The 20,803-nt window shown below is 20.6% G+C and overlaps 2 protein-coding genes across 3 annotated transcripts in view; one reads left to right on the top strand and one right to left on the bottom strand.

Moving 5' to 3' along the window:
• Positions 1 to 20,803, top strand: part of LOC122508757 — a 166,151-nt gene that overhangs the window by 94,099 nt on the left and 51,249 nt on the right. The window contains exon 3 of one of the 2 annotated variants that reach the window (XR_006302265.1): positions 3,016 to 3,058. Coding sequence is in view for 1 of the 2 variants with exons in the window: in XM_043622279.1 (XP_043478214.1) it covers positions 3,016 to 3,063 (48 nt within the window). In the remaining variant the exon portion in view is untranslated. Of the gene's footprint in view, positions 1 to 3,015; positions 3,064 to 20,803 lie in introns of both variants that reach the window. The other variant, XM_043622279.1, reaches the window with a different exon arrangement.
• The window catches only part of LOC122508699 (UNC93-like protein), an 85,582-nt gene that overhangs the window by 26,914 nt on the left and 37,865 nt on the right, over positions 1 to 20,803 (bottom strand). The window contains exon 3 of the mRNA XM_043622205.1: positions 13,685 to 13,904. Coding sequence (XP_043478140.1) covers positions 13,685 to 13,904 — 220 coding nt within the window. The remainder of the gene's footprint in view (positions 1 to 13,684; positions 13,905 to 20,803) is intronic.

The following is a 20,803-nucleotide window of genomic DNA, read 5'->3' as shown; positions in this document are numbered from 1 at the left end:
CAAAAAAAAAAAGAAAAAAAATAGAGGAAGAAATTATATAGATAAAAAAAAGAAGAAATGCTACTTGAAAAGATTCTGGGATTAAACCGACAAGAAATTCACTCTTAGTTTATCTCGAGACAACCTTGCAAGGCTGTCGAGCGAACGGCATTTCATTCTTTCGCAAGAAGAATATAACAAGACCTCGAGAGGAGACTCAACCTCAAGATATACACGCAAGCATCGCGATTGAGGATAAATATTAGCTTTATATATTTACATTCAAAAATAATATTCAGAATTTACACGATTTTCTGTACATTAGTCTCTACTTTTCAATATGTTGATGACTTTGCGACTTCCTAGTTTCGATGAATAAAAAAATAGAGAAGAATTTTTTTTTTTAGTAGAAAAAACAAAAACTACAGTCGAACCTCGATATAAGTTTGGTTTTTTGTACTAATTTCGATGGTTAAACAAAAAGAGAACAATTTTTTTTTTTTGAAAACTGCAGTCGAACCTCGATATAAGTTTTTCTTGTATTTAATTTACAATACTAATTTCGATGGATAAACAAAAAGCGAACAAATTTTTTTTTTAGTAAAAAAAACAAAAAATACAGTCGAACCTCGATATGAGTTTTGTTGTTTATATTTAATTTATAACTCATAATATTAATTACAAATTTTTATAATTATTTTATTGACAATTAATTTTTAATTGCTGAATTAATTTTTAATTGCTGAATTAATTTTCATTGCTGAAAATTAATTTTCATTTTTTTTTTTAAATGAAATTTGAAATTTTTTTTCCCATTGCATTTTTAATACCTTTTTATCTCCTGCGAAAGAAAATAAAAATTGATTGTCAAATTGACAGGAGTCCATGTTACAATCTAATGTATGAAAATTGCTTAATCTGTTTGAATTTACATACACACTATGTATACATATTTATGTTTAGATTTTACACCATTTGTGTGTGTGTGTGTGTTTGATAAAATTATTAGTAAAAAAAATAATTAACCGATCAAACAGTACTTTTGTATAATATTCAATAAGTTACATTGGGACCAGTATGTTAATTTTTATTGGTACACTCTAATTCCGAAAGAATTATTATTTAAGAAAAAGAATAATAATAATTTTTTTTTAATCGTACTGTATGCAAATTACCCCTACCCGTTTGTGTTAATTAGATTTCATATGTTGCTCATGATTTTTAAATTAATTTTCACACACCTTTCATTTCAATTTATGTTTCGATTTTATTCAATTGATTTTAAAGTATAATTATTTTTTTTTTCAATCTAAAAATACTAAACAGAAGAAAATAGTGAATGTAGAAGGAAATATTGAACGCGTATTTAATTTAATAATAAAATAATTTAATAATAATAATTTAATAATAAAATAATTTAATATTAATAATTTAATAATAAAATAATTTAAAAAATAAAAATAAACAAAACAAATCATTTTTTTTAAATCTAAAAATAGTAAACAAAAGAAAATAATAAACGTAGAAGAAAATACTAAATCCCATATTTCATTTAACAATAAAATAATTTAAATAACAAATAATTTTTAAATTATTATTATTATTGTTATTATTTTTTTTTTAATTTTTTTTTTTTAAACAAATAATTTTTTTTATAAATATCTAAAAATAGTAAACAGAAAAAACTAGTAAACGGAGAAGAAAATATTAAACACATATTTAATTTAATAAAAAAATAATAAAAATAATAAAAATAGAGAAAACAAATAATTTTTTTTCTGTAAGTGAAAAAGTTTAAATAATAAAAAAAAAATACTCGAGAGCTTTACTCTTTCCGAAATAATATTCAATAGACAGTCTTTGAAAAAAAAAAATTAACAAAAAAGAAAAGAAAGCTACACCCACATGATAAGAATGTAAATTTACATTTATACTTTAGAAAGGATCGAAAATTCCTTTTAACAATAAGTTTTCGTTAGCACTTTTTGAAAGAGGAATATTTTTTCAACGTTTTATCACCGACTATACATACGCCTATATATATTTACATTATAATTTTCTTGGTCCTCGCTCATTATTCTCTCTGCTTATAAAAAGCTTTTGTGTATATAAAATTTATTGAAAAAAGAAATTTTGAAAAAAAAAATTATTTGTACATGTTCATAAATTCGAAGATAATTCGCTATAGTGTCTACGTGGATGAATTAAATTCCTCCCCCCTTCATCTTACTCTTCTTCTCTTTTTCTCTCTTTATTCTTCTTACTCTTTTTTTTCGTTTACTCCCTTTTTATTCTCCTTACTCTTCTTCTCTGTTACTCCCTCTTTATTCACCTTAATCTTTTTTTTTACTCCCTCTTTATTCAGACAGAAAAACTTTCTACCCTTCGAAAAAGACTTGTTTATAATCCCTTTTTTATGAATACACAAAAGAAATTTTTTTTTTTTTAAGTAAAAAGTTTCTTTAAACTTAAATAATAAACACGTTTTTTGAATTTTTTTTTACTTTATCTCTTTTAAATATCGATAAACAATAATTTTTTGTAAGTTTCTTTAAACATATCGAATATTAAATAATAAATGTTCATTTTAATTTTATTTTTTAAAATTATTTTATCTATTTTAAAAATCAATAAACAATAATTCCTTTTTTTAAAGTAAATCGTTTCTTTAAACATATCGAATATTAAATAATAAATGTTCATTTTAATTTTATTTTTTAAAATTATTTTATCTATTTTAAATTTTTAAATAAGGTAATACAAGTTCAAAGCCAAAAAAATAGTTTAAAAAAATATGAAAAATAGTTTAAAAAATGTTTTAAAATTGGGAAAAAAATGTTTTAGAAAAAAATAAAATACGTGTTCAAAAAAAAAAAAAAAATATTCTGAAAAGAAAGAAAACTTAATTTTCCGAGTAGAAAATTTATAATAATTTAATCAGCTCCAAGAATGAATGATTGCTCATGTATTATTGATGTAAGCTTGGAATATGTAAAATGAGGTATGTCAAACTGACAGCTATGATTTTTGTTACAGATTCCATCTCAAGAAGGAGATTGCCACTTTGCGGATGAATCAGGTAAGGTGAGTGTAAATTGCATATTCCATTTTATATTTATATTTGAATAATAATTTCATTAATATCTATATATACACCAAAGAAATTTTTTGCTATCTTTTCTACTCAACTTTTATTTATAGAAAAACAAATTATTATTATTATTATTATTACTATAATTATTATTATTCTACAATATATATATTTTTTTCACCTCCACTGAAAACTGTATAAGAAAAAAAACTATTTAAATTCGCAAGTAGTTCGAATAAAAAAATTGTTCTCAAAGATTCTAATAAAATTCTTAGAAACAATTTAAGGAAATTGAAATAAAATTCTAACGATTCACAATTTTTAAAAAATTTTTGAAATTCAAAAATTTTCAATATCTACTGTTTTAATAAAAATTTACCAATAGAATTCAATTTTAAAAAAAAAAAATTGTATGTAAAATTCTTTGCAAACTTTAAATTATTTTCAGAAATAATAAAATTTTCACCGGAATTCAATTGCTTTAAAAGTTAAAACACAATAATTCATCAAATTTTTCGAATAAAATCAATTATTTTAAATGTTTAAATTTTAAAACAATTTTTATAAAATTCTTCGCAAAAACTCAATTATTTTTATAAATAATAAAATTTTTCTCAGGAATTGAATTATTTTTAATGCAATTTTTAATAAAATTCGTTACAAGAATTCAATTATTTTTCATAAATAATAAAACTCATCGCAGGATTTCAATTATTTTTAGTACAATTTTTAACTGATTTCCTCGAAAAATGCAATTATTTTGAAATATTTTATGAAAATTCTTCTAAGGAATTCAATTATATATTAAAAAAAAAATTTGATAGAATTTATTTATTAGAATTTAACGATTATTTTCAATACATTTTTTATTAAATTTTCTGAATGAATTTAATTATTTTAAAAATTTTTTAATAAAATTCTTCGTAACAAAATTTTTAAAAAAATTTGAAATTTCAATTATTTTCAACATCTACTGTTTAAATAAAATTTTCCAAAAGAATTCAATTATTTAAAAAAAAATGTTATACAATTGTTTGCAAAAATTCAATTTATTTTCATAAATAATAAAAATTCTCACATGGAAAAATTCAATTATTTCCAAAAAAATTTGAATAAATTTCTTGATGGAATTTAATTATTTTTAAGAGCTTTAACAAAATTTGTTGATATTATTTTTTAAAATTTCGAATTTTCGATAAACTATAGAAGAATTCAATTATTTTATGTACAATTTTAATTAAATTTAGTTCTAAATTTTCTTCGAAACAATTCAATTTGTATTTTTACAATTTTTACACGAAGAGAGAGTAAGGAATAAAATTTGCAAAAATACAATTTGGGGAAAAAATGCGACAAAGCAAATTTTTTATATAAAAAATACGAAACTTTAAAAAAACTTATGTCAAATTTAGTAAAATTATATCAAATATCAAGAATATTAATTATATTTTAATCTAACTTTACTAAATTTCACATATTATGTTTTTTAATGTTTAGTATTTTTTATATCAAAAATTTGCTTTGTTGCACTTTTTTCCTAAATTGTAAAATACTTTTACTTTAACGTATATTTCCTTTCCGTGTATTTTTTTTCTTACTTTTATTTATTATTTTTATAAATAATAAAATTTTCCCCGGAATTTAATTATTTAATTAACTTAATTTAATGCCAATTATTTTTAATCACAATTTAAAATGAATTCTTCGAAAAATAAAATTATTCTTGAAAATTTCATTAAAATTCCTGTGGAAGAGAATTCAATTATATTTTTAAAAATTTTGATAAAGTTATGAAAATTCATTTATTTAGTAACTTATTTATTTTTATTTATTTAAATATTTGAATTAAGTATTTAAATCTTTAAATAATTGAATTCCCGTATAGAACTTTCCAGTAAGAATAAATTGATTTTTTTAAATCGATTTTATTTATGAATTTCAATAAAAATTTTAAATAATTGGATTTTATTTTAAAATAACAACAAATAAAAATAATTGAACTTTGAAAGAATTACAGTGTCATTAGTAATTTATGAAAATAGTAGCTAAATAGTTATGATCGAATAGAAAAAAAAAATGAAAAATAAAAAAAGAAAAAAGGGGGAAAAAATAGTCGCGTGATTCCGAGGCCTTAATGGATAATATTAATATAGAAATATTTGAAAAAAATAGTAATATAAAAATGCTAGAAGGAAAAAAAATAATAGTAAAGAAAAGAAGTGCGTGTAAATAATAAATGTCTCAATAATAATTCTATTGATAATAATGAGATTGACTCCCCACACCCCTTGATTTATAGAAAGGATTTGTTTCGTACGTGTAAATATGGGTGCATCATGATTCTTTTATAGAAAGCACGTTCACCTCGCTCACTTTATACAATATTGTCTATTGCCCTATAAACTCACACACATGCTAATTTCGAATTCTTGTCACGTTATTGCTTTTCCGTATGAAGTCACACGTAAATACTAACCTCTCACGAACAACTATATTTATACACGCACGTTTTTCCCTCTACATCGATATACAGAATAAATCCCATTTAATTTACATGGATGTATAAAGATTTCAGAAAAAAAATATAATTTTATATATTGCGTAGGTTGGGTCTCGCACTATAATTTACCCTTTTTTATAAAAAAGAAACTATTTTACATCAATTGAAATTTTGATTATTCGTAACAGGGTTTGACACAGGTCAGAGAATTCAGGGAAAAGTCGTGGAAATTAGAATTGGTCAGGGAAATCATGGAAAAGTCAGGGATTTTTATTAAAAGTACTGGAAATAATTAAATTTTTAGAATTTATAAGAAAATTCTGAATTTTGGTGTCTATTTTGTTTGCCTGATAAACTATGAAATTGACAAGAATTCTAATACAAAACCTTCAATTTTTTTCTATTTTTGACAATAATTTCTCGAAAGAATTCAAATATATTCAGAAAATTAAAAAAAAATAGTTCTGAGAAATTCAATTATTTAAAAATTTTTGAATAAAACTCTTTTAAAAATTCAAGTCTTTAAAAATATTTGAATCAAATTCTGTTAAAATTTAAATTATTTAAAAATTTTTTGACAAAATTCTTTACAAGATTTAGTTAATAAAATTGCAATTTTAATAAAATTTTCCTATACAATTCAATTATTTTCAATACAATTCTCAAGAATTCAATTATTTTCACAAATAATAAATTTTTTAATGTGAATTCAATTATTAAAAAAAAATTTGAATATAATTCTTCGCAAGAAATCAATTATTTCCATAAATAATTAAATTTTTCTCGAGAATTCAATTATTTAAAAAAATAATGATAAAATGCTTTATAAATTTGAAAATTTATAATAAAATTGATCATGGAATACAATTATTTTCGTTAAATACAACATTCTTTCTAGGAATACAAATAATTATCAAAAATGTTTGTAAAAATCTTCAAAACAATTCAATTATTTTTGTAAAAAATCAAATTCTTCGAAACAATTCAATTATTTAAGAAATTTCAATAAAATTCTTCCCAAGAATTCAATTCTTTTCAAAAATAAAATTTTTCACAGGAATTAAATTATTTTAAAAAAATTTAACAAAATTCTTCGTCAGATTTCAATTATTTTCAATTTTTTAATGAAATTTCTCGATAGAATTTAATTATTTTTAAAAAGTTTTTGAAAAATTCTGAGAAATTCAATTATTTAAAAAAATTTAAATAAAATTCTTTTGAAAATTCTATTATTTAAAAAAATTCTTTACAAGATTTAGTTAATAAAATTGCTATTTTAATAAAATTTTCCTTTGCAATTCAATTATTTTCAATACAATTCTTCTTAAGAATTCAATTATTTTCACAAATAATACATTTTTTATGGAAATTCAATTATTTAAAAAGAAATTTAATAAAATTATTCACAAGAAATTAATTATTTTCATAAATAATGATATATTTCTTCGGAATTCAATTATTTTCACAAATAAAATTCTTCACAGGAGTTCAATTCTTTAAAAAATTTTTTAATAAAATTCGTTGCTAGAATTCAATCATTTTCATGAATAACAAAACTTATCGCAGAATTTCAATTATTTTAAATAAAATGATAAAAAATTGCATTTATTTTACAAATTTTGATAACATTTTTTATAAATCTTAAATCCTGTCGAAAAATTTTAATCGTGAAATATTTATTTAAAAAAGAAGTCATTGATGAAATCGAATAATTTTACATTTAAAGAAATTCGTAAATGAATGTAATAGAACATTTTTTGGAGTATCTAATAATTTTTGGAGTGAATCAGAATATTCTTCAGGGTCAGGGAAAAAGTCAAAATTTTGGCTGGAAATAAGGGAAAAGTCAGGGAAAAACAAAATTAAATTTTTGTGGCAATCCCTGTTTTAAGTTTTAATTTTTCAGTTTTAAGTAATTAAATTTTATGCCTACGATTTTCTTAATTTACAAATTTAATTTTGTGCTTATGATTTTACTAATTTACTAAATTACTAATTTTTATTAATTACCAAAAAAAATTAAAATTTCGTGTTTATGATTTCACTAATTTACTAATTTTTACTAATTAAGCAATTTTATTTCACGCTTGTGATTTTACTATAATTTTTATTAATTAAGCACTTTTATTTCATGCTTGTGATTTTACTAATTTTTTTTATTAATTAACAAATTTTATTTCGTGTTTGTAATTTAACTAATTTACTCATTTTATTTTCTCTGGTAAAAAAATGTTCTTTAAGATAATTTGTGAAATTATTAATTTTGCTGCATTAACTCTAGAGTGGCAGTATGTATAGTTAACTGTTAACAATTTACATATTTAATTTCACAACTTTATTTCTTAAGTTCAATCGATAATCATTTAATAATCAATTTAGTACACATTACAAACTTGTAATTTAATTAACTCAGTATAGTCAGAAATTTATGCTTTTGTTTACTCATTTATAAATAATATTCACAGCCATTCTTTAGCGAAAGTCTATACCATCCACTTGTGTGTAAATTAAAAACTTTCAAAGCAATTATTTTTTGTCATGTTTCATTGAAAGAAAGACGACAATATTATTTTATTAGTGTCGAATAATTATTATCAATAAATTATTTTTCAGTATTTCATTAATTAATTTAATTATTTATCAAATATTTATCAAAATTATTATTTTTATAAAATTATCATAATTATTGTTCTGATAAAATTATCATTATTTATCGAAAATAAAAGAATTATTTATTATAATTTCAGCATTTATTATATTAATTATAAAGTTTTTATTTTATTAGGTATTAAATAACACATGTATATTTGTTCTTTGTTCTCGTTTTTTAATTTCTGACTAATTTGAACATTTTTTTCTCTTTTTGTTAAATGTAATTCATTTTTTTTTTTTGCTCTAGTTTTTTCATGAGAAAATTTATAGAATAATTTTTTGAAAAATCATTTTATTTGTCTACTACTCGACATATCTGGTATAAACTGAAAAATGTAATAAAATCCACCAACTGTAATTATTTGCGCGCATTGAATAAATTACTTTTTTCCCTATATCAATTACGTTTTCTGTTACACAATTCTGAATAATGTGAATTGACGTATTTAAATATATATGGATCTTTTGACTACATTTAAAATCTCATCTCTAACTAAATATCTCCCTTTCTATATTTTATTTTTTAATTTCATTTTATAATTTTATTTTATAATTTTATTCTATAATTTTATTTTATGATTTTATTGTATAATTTTATTTTATAATTATATTTTATAATTTTATTCTATAATTTTAGTTTATAATTTTATTCTATAATTTTATTCTATAATTTTAGTTTATAATTTTATTCTATAATTTTATTCTATAATTTTATTTTATAATTATATTTTATAATTTTATTCTATAATTTTAGTTTATAATTTTATTCTATAATTTTATTCTATAATTTTAGTTTATAATTTTATTCTATAATTTTATTCTATAATTTTATTTTATAATTTTATTTAAAATTAAATTTATCTCCCTTGCTATTTATAAAATGAAAAAAAATATCCCAAATAAAAAATAAATTAAAATTTATAATTAATGGATGTAAATTTTAACAGAAATATAGTAACGGAAGAAAAGAAAAGAAAAATTAATGAGAATATTTCTTTAGCTATTCTTGAAAAGGGGGGCTTTTCAATTTTATGACTGTCATAATAAATTTGTTGCATCTGAAAATAAATCACAATATCTATGTCTTTGTTCTATTATTCTGTCTGAACAATCTCCTCTCTTTCCTTCGCAGACTTTTGGTCTTATCTCCTTGCCCAACAACTCTCGTGCAGTCAAGTTGCTTTAAAACTTTGTTTTGCATATATTCTAAAACTCTCAACTCCCATGCCCGAATAAATCTCGAGAGAAAAAAAATTACACGATAATTGTCTCGTACTTTTTTCTTCTATTTTCATAACTTTTCTAACAACCTAGCTTTCAATAATTATATGCAATGAATAATTATAATAATAATAATAATAAAAAAAGCAACAACCATTATTATTATTAATAATAATAATTAATTAATTAATATAACAATAAAATTAATTAATTAATAAAATTTCATGAAATGGAATGAAAGTTATTATTATGATTAATTAACATTATAATAAAATAATAAATAATAAAATTATATTATTATATTATTATTATTATTATTATTATTATTATTTTTATTATTAAAATATTATTGTTTTTAATTATTATTTTATATAAAATAATAAAAAAAATTGAAATAAATAAATATGAACTTAATTAATATTAATATAAAAATTAGTTTTAAAAAAATAATATTAATGTTCTATTTTTTTTTTTTTTGCTAAATTGTTAAATTAAAATATAAATCAAGACACACTCGCAATCAGTGGCTTATAGGAATTACATAATTCTGACAAAACACTGTATATGAATACCTGCATAAGTGTCAGAGCTGTGTGCAACGATGCATTGCTCGTCGGATGTACGCTATTTGTAATCACGAAGCAAACCAAGAGTAATGTTTAAATATATGGCAACACGAGAAGAGATAGTTTACATTCAGAGGATCGAAGGAAGTGGATACCAAATCGTTCCCAACCCCCTAAAAATGGATTTAATTAAATTTTTTAATATTCTTTAATTATTTAATTTAATTTAATTAATCAATTTATTATTTTTAATTTTTTTTTTTAATTTTTTTTTTTTTTTATTTATTATTTTTATTTTTTTTTAATTTAATTTAATTAATCAATTTATTATTTTTTTATTATTCATTTATTTATTCCTTGGTGACCAATAATTTATTAGTCAATTAATTATTTTAACCTATTAATAAAATAATTATTTAACCTACTAATCAATTAATTATTTAACCTACTAATCAATTAATTATATAACCTACTAATCAATTAATTATATAACCTACTAATCAATTATTTTTTATACCTATTTAATTTTATTTACCGATTTAATCAATTAATTATTGAACATATTGATTAATTAATTATTTAACCTATTAACCAATTAATTATTTAACCTACTAATCAATTAATTATTTAACCTATTAATCAATTATTTTTTACCTATTTAATTTTATTTACCTATTTAATCAATGAATTATTGAACCTATTGATTAATTAATTATTTAACCTATTAATCAGTTAATTATTCCGCCAAAATAATTAAACAATTAAAATTTCCTATTCGAGAATTAATAACAAATTGTTACATCACTGTTAGCAATTATTTTCAATTTTTTTCTGTAGAGATTTTCCCCTTTTTTTCCAATTCTAGAAAATTGGTGACTATTGAGATTATTATTTTTGTATTTTTTTTGTTGCTGTATTTTTTTTTTTTTAGGAGACTAATTATCGACTTTGTTAAGTCATCGATTATACAAGTTACGTAAATCACGTGCTGCCGTTGATCTCAATGTAACAAATAACGGTTGCTATTTTATAATGAGAGGAAGAAAAAAAAGTCGTTGGCAAATTATTATTAGTTAATTCAAAAACTTATTATGTGAGACGAATCTCTTTTAATTGATCGCATATCTTTTAAACCTTACGAAGTTGGAATTTATTTTTTTCTATACAATGTTTGCAGAAAAAGAGAAAAAAAAAATAATTTGTATTCTTACGTCAAGAATTTTAATAAGTTAGAAAATTTATCTTTAAATTATGATCTATTTATGTTAATTTTCTATTTTGTTATCATTTTCTTTTTATTAAAAATTCTTTTTTTAATGAAACTCGACTTTTTATCCTTCGAAAAAATTGATTTAAAAAAAAAAATTTTTTCACGTTTGTAAATTATTTAACAAACTATTTTTAGTATTTAAAAAAAAATCTTGTTTGTAATTTACTAATTTAGAAATTTATTTATTTACTATTTATTTATAATATTTATAATTAATCAATTTATTTCTCTTCACTCATTTATTTATAATTTATTAATGCATTTATTTAAAATTTATTAATTTATTTATTTACTTTTCATTATTTATTTACTTAATCGTTAATTTATTCACTTTTCGAATTTATTTATTAAATAGAAAAGCTGTTTATTTTGCAGTGTGCAAAATTTTTTTCCCCCCATTTGATTTTAATTGGAAACAATTAGTACTTGTCAATTCATTAAAAAAACGTGAGAATTATTGTTAAAAAAAAAAATAAAAAAATAAAAACAAATCTAAATTACGAAAATAAGATTTACAATAATGTTTGCAAACATTAGCATTTTCCCGCAATGAAACCAAAAGAAAATAAACAATGGATTTTTGAGTCATCGCTTGTATTTAGACGAGATATTACCGATCTGATAAGAAGGAGTACATTTTTATCAAATATAAATATCTATCAATTATATTTGTTAAATATACTTAAACACTTAATTACCTCACGTACTTATACTTCACATTTGCAGAAGAATAAAAGATTACCAGCATTTTAAAATTTTCAGACTAAGCGGAAATAATATTTTTAATTTTAAATATAAATTTAAAAAAAAAATTTAAAAAAATAAATAAAGTAATAATAATCAAAATAATAATTGATTATGTAGAAAGTAAAAAATAAATAATTAAGTATAATTATTAAATGAAAATTAAAAATTTTCATGTCAATCAATTTTCTGTTAATTAATTTTAAAATCGAATTATTAAATTAAATTTCTAAATTGAATATTATTCAAGGAAATTTTTGTCCCCTTGGGGTAAAAAACTCTTTAAGGAACACAGCTTTTTTAACTTAATTAGTAATTTAATTACAATTTTAATTAATATTAATTTAATTACAGTTTTAATTAATATTAATTTAATTACAGTTTTAATTAATTGAAAAAATTAGGAAAATTTTCTTATTTTCCCCAAATTGAAAAACAAAAGAGGGCTTGAATTTAGAATATTATTATTATTCTAATTCCAGGAAGTAAAAGTGTTTCTAATTAATATTCTGTTTTTGTTTATTATGATGACGTGTGATTAAAATTTTTTTTTTTTTTTATCAGACAAAAATCTTAATAACGATATTGTATCATGAGTCAAGGTTTTTGTGATGTCACTTTTGTTCCGCGGAGCCGAAAATTTATGCGCAGACTTGCAATCAATCCAAATGGGAAAAACCATTTTAAATTTTACTTTATTATTAATAATAAAACAATTTTATTTAATTTTTTTTTTTTTATAAATTAATTTCGAATTTAACTGAACGATAATTTCAATTCTAAGGAAGTAGGTTTTTTTTTTAATTATTTTTTTCTTCAAATTCAATTTTGCTTTAGTCAGAAGTGGAGCGCAAAATTTATCGATAAATAATTTATAATGTTGCCCAATTGCTTCCGTAATTGATTAATTTGAATTTTTTTTTCTTAATGACGAGAACGATAAATTTACTCATTTAATGTCAATATATATAGAAATAATGTAACGGTTTGAAATAATAAAATTATAATAATTTCTTGGTAGACGCCTGTCACTGTGGAATGATTCTTTTGCAAATTCTTCTTCCGCTAGGAATTTTGTATATTAATTCAACATTGTTTTTTACGTTTGTGATTTCTTCTCTAATGAGTTTAATTTTAATTTCTGATTTTCTTTCCACGAAAAATAAATTTAATCTCTTTGTATTCATTTTTTACTTATTTAATTTTTTTTTAATAATTATGTAATAATTTTTTGAAATTATATTTTTTGTGGTAATTTTAATTGTCATTTATATTTAAAGTGTTGCTTACTTTAATTAATTGATTAATTTATTTATTTAATTTATTACTATTTAATTCTAATTACTTGAAACATTTTTAATTTTTTTAATTCAGTTAAAAATTTTTTTTAACTATTTTATTTTTTCTAATTAATTGAACTAGTTAATTTAATTTTTTTTTATGTATTTTTTTTGAATTTTTATTAATTTTTTCTCTTTTCCTTCTTTATTTCCATTTTCTATTCTACATATTTTTTTTATTCTCTATTTTTTTCTATTGACTAAAAAAGCTTTCAGTCTCATAACTAAGAGACAAAATTGGTATTTATTTCTTTTTTTTTGGAGTAATTATTGAAAATATATTTTTTTTTGAATATTTTTGAAATAAATTTTAATTCTTACCTGGAGAGTGGATCCACGAAGAGTGCGACAATCATAACGGCGACCAACACACAAGATAAATAAATTGCTGAGATTTCATAAATCTCCGAATCTTGTGGTCTGTCCAAGCTCTCGTGTGCACCGTTTGCATGAACACAGAAATCCGCTCCACATAATTTCACTTTTGCATTGTCATTACTGACAGAGCTGTTTCCACCTCCGAATTCGCCTCCACTTAAAACTGAAATCAAAACGAGAAATGTTATTTTTCAAAATATTTAAAAATTAGATCAAAAATCCAATTAAATTGAATATTATTCGGCAAATAATTAAACAGTTTAAAAAAATATTTAACAAATATTTAACAAATAATTTAACAAATAAAAAGTAAAAAATTAGAATTAAAATACTAATTACTTTTGTTATTTTAATATTAAATTAATTGATATTTTCTTAGTTTTTAATTCATAATAATTTCATCGGAAATTATCAAGTGAAAAAATCATTTTTATCACTTGACTGAGAAAAGAAAAAAATGAGAAAAATGATTAAAATAATTAGCATTATTAATTAGAAATAATAATAATTTTTGGTCTGGTGTTATCTGTAAATAAAAAATAATTAGAGAAGTAATATAATAATTTGTATAGTTAAATAATAAATAAATAAAAATAAATAGTAATAATTAGAGAAATAATATAATAATTAGCATAATTAGATAATAAATAAATAAATATACATATATAAATAAATAAATAAAACTAAATAGTAATAATTATAGAAATAATACATTAGTTAGTATAATTAGAGTACTTTGAATTATTTATCATTTAGAATTTTATTTAGAAATTTTTTTCAAATTCAAATTTAATTCGAACCTAAAAATTTGTCTTAAAAAAATTCGTCTATTCTCAATTTTTAAAAGTTTTGCGTGTGACTTTCACTAAACTATCCGAGAGCTGACACATATTATACAAATATTTCACATATTTATAGACGCACTTTCTTCTATTTTCATTAAAAAAAAAAGAAAAAAAATTTTTCTCTCTTGACAATTATCTTAAAAAGTCAATGTACTTATTCCGACGTGATTATAAAAAATAAAAAAAAAAAAGAAGAGAGAAATAATTTGAAAATAATTTTAGGTAAATCTTACATAATAATTAGAAATTAAATAATTAGTTCATAATGATTATTTTATAAAGTCACTTGTTAATTAATATTAAAAGAAATTAAAATGAAATATTAATTTAATTCGACTTCGTATTTCAAATTTCTTCCTCAATATCATACTTCTTTTCTATTTCTTTTTTAAATTCTATTCCATTTTTTTTTTTTTTTTTTTTTTTTTTGAAATTATAGGAAAAATTTAAAATAATTAATAATTAATAGTTTAAACTTTAAAATAAAAAAATTTAGTTAAATATCAGAAAAAATGTATCATTTTTTTGTAGTAGTTTGAAAAAATTTTTTATTTTCAATCCAGAGGCAAAAAGTGGGTTTATTTTGATTATAGATATTATAGAAAAGGGAATAAAAGCAAAAAGGAAAGATGAATAAAAATGAAATAAAAAATTTGGTGATATAATTTTGCAATTTATTATATAAAATGGCAAAAGCCAAATAAGGCGTGGGTTTTCCATTTCAAGTATATAGAAGGTTTGTGACCTTCGTTTATAATGCTCTCAGGAACGTCATTCGCTTTGCCGATCGACCTCGACAAGGACTCGATACAATCTTGACCTTTACCGGAGCTCCCCACGTTCTTTTTGCTTGCGCCACTTTGATTCCAGATACACACAAATAATTGCCCCATTCGATATATTTTTCTTTTTAGTAAAATTATAGTAATTTCTTATAATCAGAATTAATATTTAATCTGGATATATTGCTAGTCAATATATCAACAAACAAAAATTTGACAATTGAAAAATTTATTATTTATTGCCTCTTTAATTAACAAAAGTAATGAGATAATTAATTTATAAATAATACAATTTAAATTAAGGAATAATTTATTAACGAATAAATTAAGGTTCTTTATAAATAATCACCTAATTGATGACCTAAATCAATAAGTAATTAGTTGATTAATGACTGAACTAGTAAATTAGTTCATTAATTAATAAACTAGTAAAGTTATTATTTAATTAAATACTGAACGAGTAAATGTATTTCTTACTGAACTAGTAAATTAATTAATTAATTACTAAACTAGTAAATAAATTTATTATCAAACTAGTTAAGCAATTAATTAAATAATTAATGGACTAGTAAATTTTAGTCTAACTGAACTAATAAATTAATTAATTATTTCACTAGTAAATTTATTACTTCTTTAGCTAGTAAATTAGTTCATTAATTACTGAAATATCAAATTAATTTATAACTAAACTAGTAAATTTATTATATAGGGGAATGTAGTCAAGGTTGGCCTACTGTCTAGGTAGGCCACTCGCGTTTTTTTGTCAAGTTCACTAGCGCCACCTACGCGCATTTTTGTCGAAGCTTGTCTTAGTGAAACCTAACTTTTTGTTCAATTACATTTTCGGAAAATCGAAAATTGTGTTTTCTGTGACGTCGGTACAAAAAAAGCTCAAAAAAAGTTTTGTGCATAATGTGAAAAACCATTAATAAAAGATAAAAAACAAATTGAATCGTCAAGGCAAGTATGCAGAAAATTTGTGGGACTCATGGTTGAAAGGAAAACAAAGTAAAAAATCGAATCCCGAAACGTATTTCTTTATGGTTACAACAATTCGGTAATGTTACTTACTGTCAAGGTCGGCCACTATGTGTTTAAAATGCGCAAAGTTGAGGACGAGCTACTTCATTTGCAAAAACTGCAATTCTGTATAACTCATAATATAATTGATCATCTTATTAATATTTTTATTTAATTTTATTAATATTTTAGTGCAAAACTTTTTTTTATTTATATTTATTTTTTTATATTGTTTATTGTTATTATTTTGTTATTTCATTAAGTTACAAACTGTAAACAATAAAGAATCAATTTTCCGTAACTCCAAACATGTTATTTTAGTTTTTAACGATTAATGCCCTTTGAATTTTAAACATGGCCGACCTTGACTGTAATGGCCAACCTGGACTACAAATTTTTTTTTTTTTAAATCTTTATAACTTTTTCATTTTTAAACCTGTCAATTTACTTTGTACAGAAAAAATGTTCCTATTAAACAGGACTTTCCAACCATATACTTCAATTGTCCAAATTCATTTTTAAAAAAAAGTTATAAACAAAAGTCAAAAAGGTGGCCGACCTAGACTATGTTCCCCTACCGAACTAGTAAATTAATTAATTGACAAACTAGTAAATTAATTAATTACTCAACTAGTAAATTTATTATTTACTGATGTAGTAGTTTAATTAAGTATTTAATTACTAGAGTAGTAATTTTATTACTAACTGAAATAGTTAATTAATTACTAAACTAGTAAATTTCTTGATTACTACTTTAAAAATTAATTATTTAATTAAACTACTACATCAGTAAATAATAAATTTACTAGTTAAGTAGTTAATTAATTTACCAGTTCGGTTAATGATAAATTTACTAGTAGTAGTAAAATAATTAATTAATTACTAAACTAGTAAATTTATTACTTACTGAACGAATAAATTTATTAATTTATTAATTTAATAAATTAATAATAAATTTACTAGGTTAGTAATTAATTAATCAATTAATAAATTATTTCAGTGAGTAATAAATTTACTGTTTTAGTAATTATTTACTTAATTAAAGTACTACTTTAGTAAATAACTAATTTACTAGTTAAGTAATTAATTTATTTACTAGTCCAGTATTTACATTTACAATGTAAATTTACAAATTTACATTGTAATTAATTACTCAATTAAATTACTACTTTAGTAAATAACCAATTTACTAGTTTCGGAAGTAATAAATTTACAGATTAGTAATTAATTACTTAATTAAATTACTATTTTAGTAAATAACTAATTTACTAGTTCAATAATTAATTAATTATTTCACTAGTTCAGTAAGTAATAAATTTACTAGTTTAGTTATTAATTAATTAATTTACTACAATAGTAATTAATTAATAAATTTTCTACTTTAGTAAGTAATAAATTTACTAGTTTAGGTAGTAATTAATTAACTAATTTACTAGTTCAGGAATTAATTAATTTAATATTTCAGTAATTAATTACCTAATTAACTGGTTCAGTAAATAATTAACTAATTTACTAGTTACCTAAGTAAGACGTTTACTAGTTTATAAATTAATTAATTATTTAACTAGTAAATTACTTTACTAGTAATTTAGTTAATTATTTATTTAACTAGTAAATTAGTTAATTATTTACTGAACCAGTAAATTAGTTAATTATTTACTGAACTAGTAAATTAGTTGATTATTTACTGAACTAGTAAATTAGTTAATTATTTACTGAACTAGTAAATTATTTTATTATTTACTGAACTAGTAAATTAGTTAATTAATTATTGAACTAGTATATTAGTTAATTATTTACTAAACTAGTAAATTAGTTAATTAATTATTGAACTAGTATATTAGTTAATTATTTACTAAACTAGTAAATTATTTTATTAATTTCTAAAACATAAAATTAATTAATTAAAAAATCCAATAAACAAAATGTTTAATTATAATTTCACAATTAATCACAAAATTAATTTCCTAATTAATTACGAAATTAATTAGCCAAATAGTGAATAAAATAATTTCATGATTAATTACTAAATTAATTTCATGAGTAATTAACAAATTACTCTCTAAATTTTAATTAGTAAAAATGTTTACTAATTTGAATTAATGACTGAGTTTTTGCTTTTGAATTAGTAAATTTTACTACCAAATAGATAATTTCTACTAATTTATTAGTGAAATTTACTAATTCAAAAGCAAAGAATCAGTCACTAATTCAAATTAGTAAACATTTTTCCTAATTCAAATTTAGAGAGTAATTTCATGATTAATTACCAAATGAATTTTACGATTAATAAAAGAATTAATTCAATGATTAAGTGTCAAATTAATTAGCCATTTAATTAGCGAGTTAGTTATGATACGTTTGAAATCAATTGACAAATGAGAGAAGGAACAGGAAAAAACGAAGCGAAAGAAAGAAAGTTAAATTAAATCAAAAGTCGGACATTTGTGGAATTCGTTTTATTATCAAAAGTGGGGAATGCGCGAGGTGGTACGAAAAAAAGTGACTTGCGTGGGTTTATACCGGATAAATCTTGTTTCTTAACGTGCCTCAGGCGTTCTTTCGATCTCCCAAGTCCAAGAGAGGAGAGCCCCCTTTTCTTCTCCGCTAATTTTATATCACACTTGTCGTCCTTTTCTGTCTCTCTTTTTCTCTTTCTTTCTCTCTTTCTCTCTCTCTGTCTCTCTTGCCATTAACATTCTCCTAAAGATTCCTTTCGTTTCATTTCGAGAAAAATAAGAAATTACATAGAAAATAAATTGAGAAATTTTTTTCATTTCATTTCAAAAATCCCCGTAGCGTTTGAAAAGGAATTACAAAAGAAAGAAAGAAAGAGAAAAGAATTTTAAAAAAAAGTCAGGATAACTCAATTTGCCACGTGAAATCTAACAAGTGGAGCATAGGGATTTTACGTCAGACGTTGCCTGACTGCACGCTTACCTCTATCACTGAAAACGTTAGACTCCGAATAATCTAAGAGGAGTTTCTGTATCACTGTTTTTCTTTTACAATTATGATGTTCAATTTTTTTTTTTTCTACTTTTTTTCTTAATGTTTCTCCTTTTTGCCGAAGGTAATCCAGCTGCAAGGTTAACTTGTTTATCCTCCCCCTCCCCTTTTTTCTATTACAGCAAATCTTGAGGCGCTATTTTTCTAATTAAATCTCGTCTACTTGCGGTGAATTTTTAATTATTCATTTCGAGACTATTTTCTGAAAATGATTATTGTCGCAAAAGAAAAATGTTGATAATCATCAAATTTGAATCAAAAGATTCGAATTTGACGATTTTCAGTTTTTTTTTTGCGCCAGAATCATTTTTTTCGGTTGTAAAGTAAACGTAGAGTATAAAACAAATTTTATTAGAAATTTTTGAAAATCAAGAAAAATATGTATAGCTGTATTAAATTGTTTATTTGTAAAATTAATTATTATTTATTTACTCAATTATTAAATAAATATTACAAAAAAATTTTTTTTAACTAAAAGTAATTTAAGGCAAACTTTACAGATAAATAGGCAAACTTAGGCAAAAAGTTGATAAATATTGTGCAAAATTTTTTTTAAAGGAATTTACTTAATTATTTAAACGATAGTATAGAAAAATAAATTTTCCATTTAATAGCAATATTAATAAATTATTATTATAATTATAATAATAATAATAATAATATATTATAATATAATATAATATAATATATATAATATTATAATAATATATTATATTATATTATTATTATTATAATTATTATTATAATTTAGGTCAAAATTTTTTGGTCAATAGGGAAAAAATAATCATAAAGTGTTTACTAAATTTTGCTTTTGAATTAGTAAATTTTATTGATAAATTTTATTTCTCAATAACAATATTGTTCGCAAATTGATTCTAAAAACATTTTCATATTCCCATTTCTTAATATTTTTGTAAAAAATTCTCAATTTTCCGAAGGAAATGATTTGCATCATTTCTATTTCTTATATATTATAATTGCTTTAATAAAATTCAAATTTTTTTTAAAATGAAGGAACAAAATGTTTATAAATTCCATTTGTCAATTACAATGTTTAATTGAAAGTGAAGTTGAAACTTTTTAAATTTTTAGAAAATAAAGTAAAAAATTTTATTCAAAAAAATGTTCTGTTACATTTATTTACGAATTTCTTTAATTGTAAAATTATTCAAAAACATCAATAACTTCTTTTTTTAAATAAATATTTAATTATTATTATTTTTCCACAGGAATTAAGACATTAAAAAATTTCAAACTCAAACCTTTTTGAAATTTTCTAGAATTTTCAATTATTTTCATAAGAATAATTGAAATCCTTAAAAAAAATTTTATTTTTTATGAAAATAATTGAATTATTGCGAAGAAAGTTATAAAAAATTTGTAAATAATTGAATTCCCGTGGAATT

The sequence above is a fragment of the Leptopilina heterotoma genome, unplaced genomic scaffold, assembly GCF_015476425.1.
Source record: "Leptopilina heterotoma isolate Lh14 unplaced genomic scaffold, ASM1547642v1 Lhet_114, whole genome shotgun sequence".
Classification (NCBI taxonomy): Eukaryota; Metazoa; Arthropoda; class Insecta; order Hymenoptera; family Figitidae; genus Leptopilina; species Leptopilina heterotoma.
The sequence above is the reverse complement of the archived record's forward strand: the minus strand, read 5'-3'. Positions and strand labels throughout refer to the sequence as shown.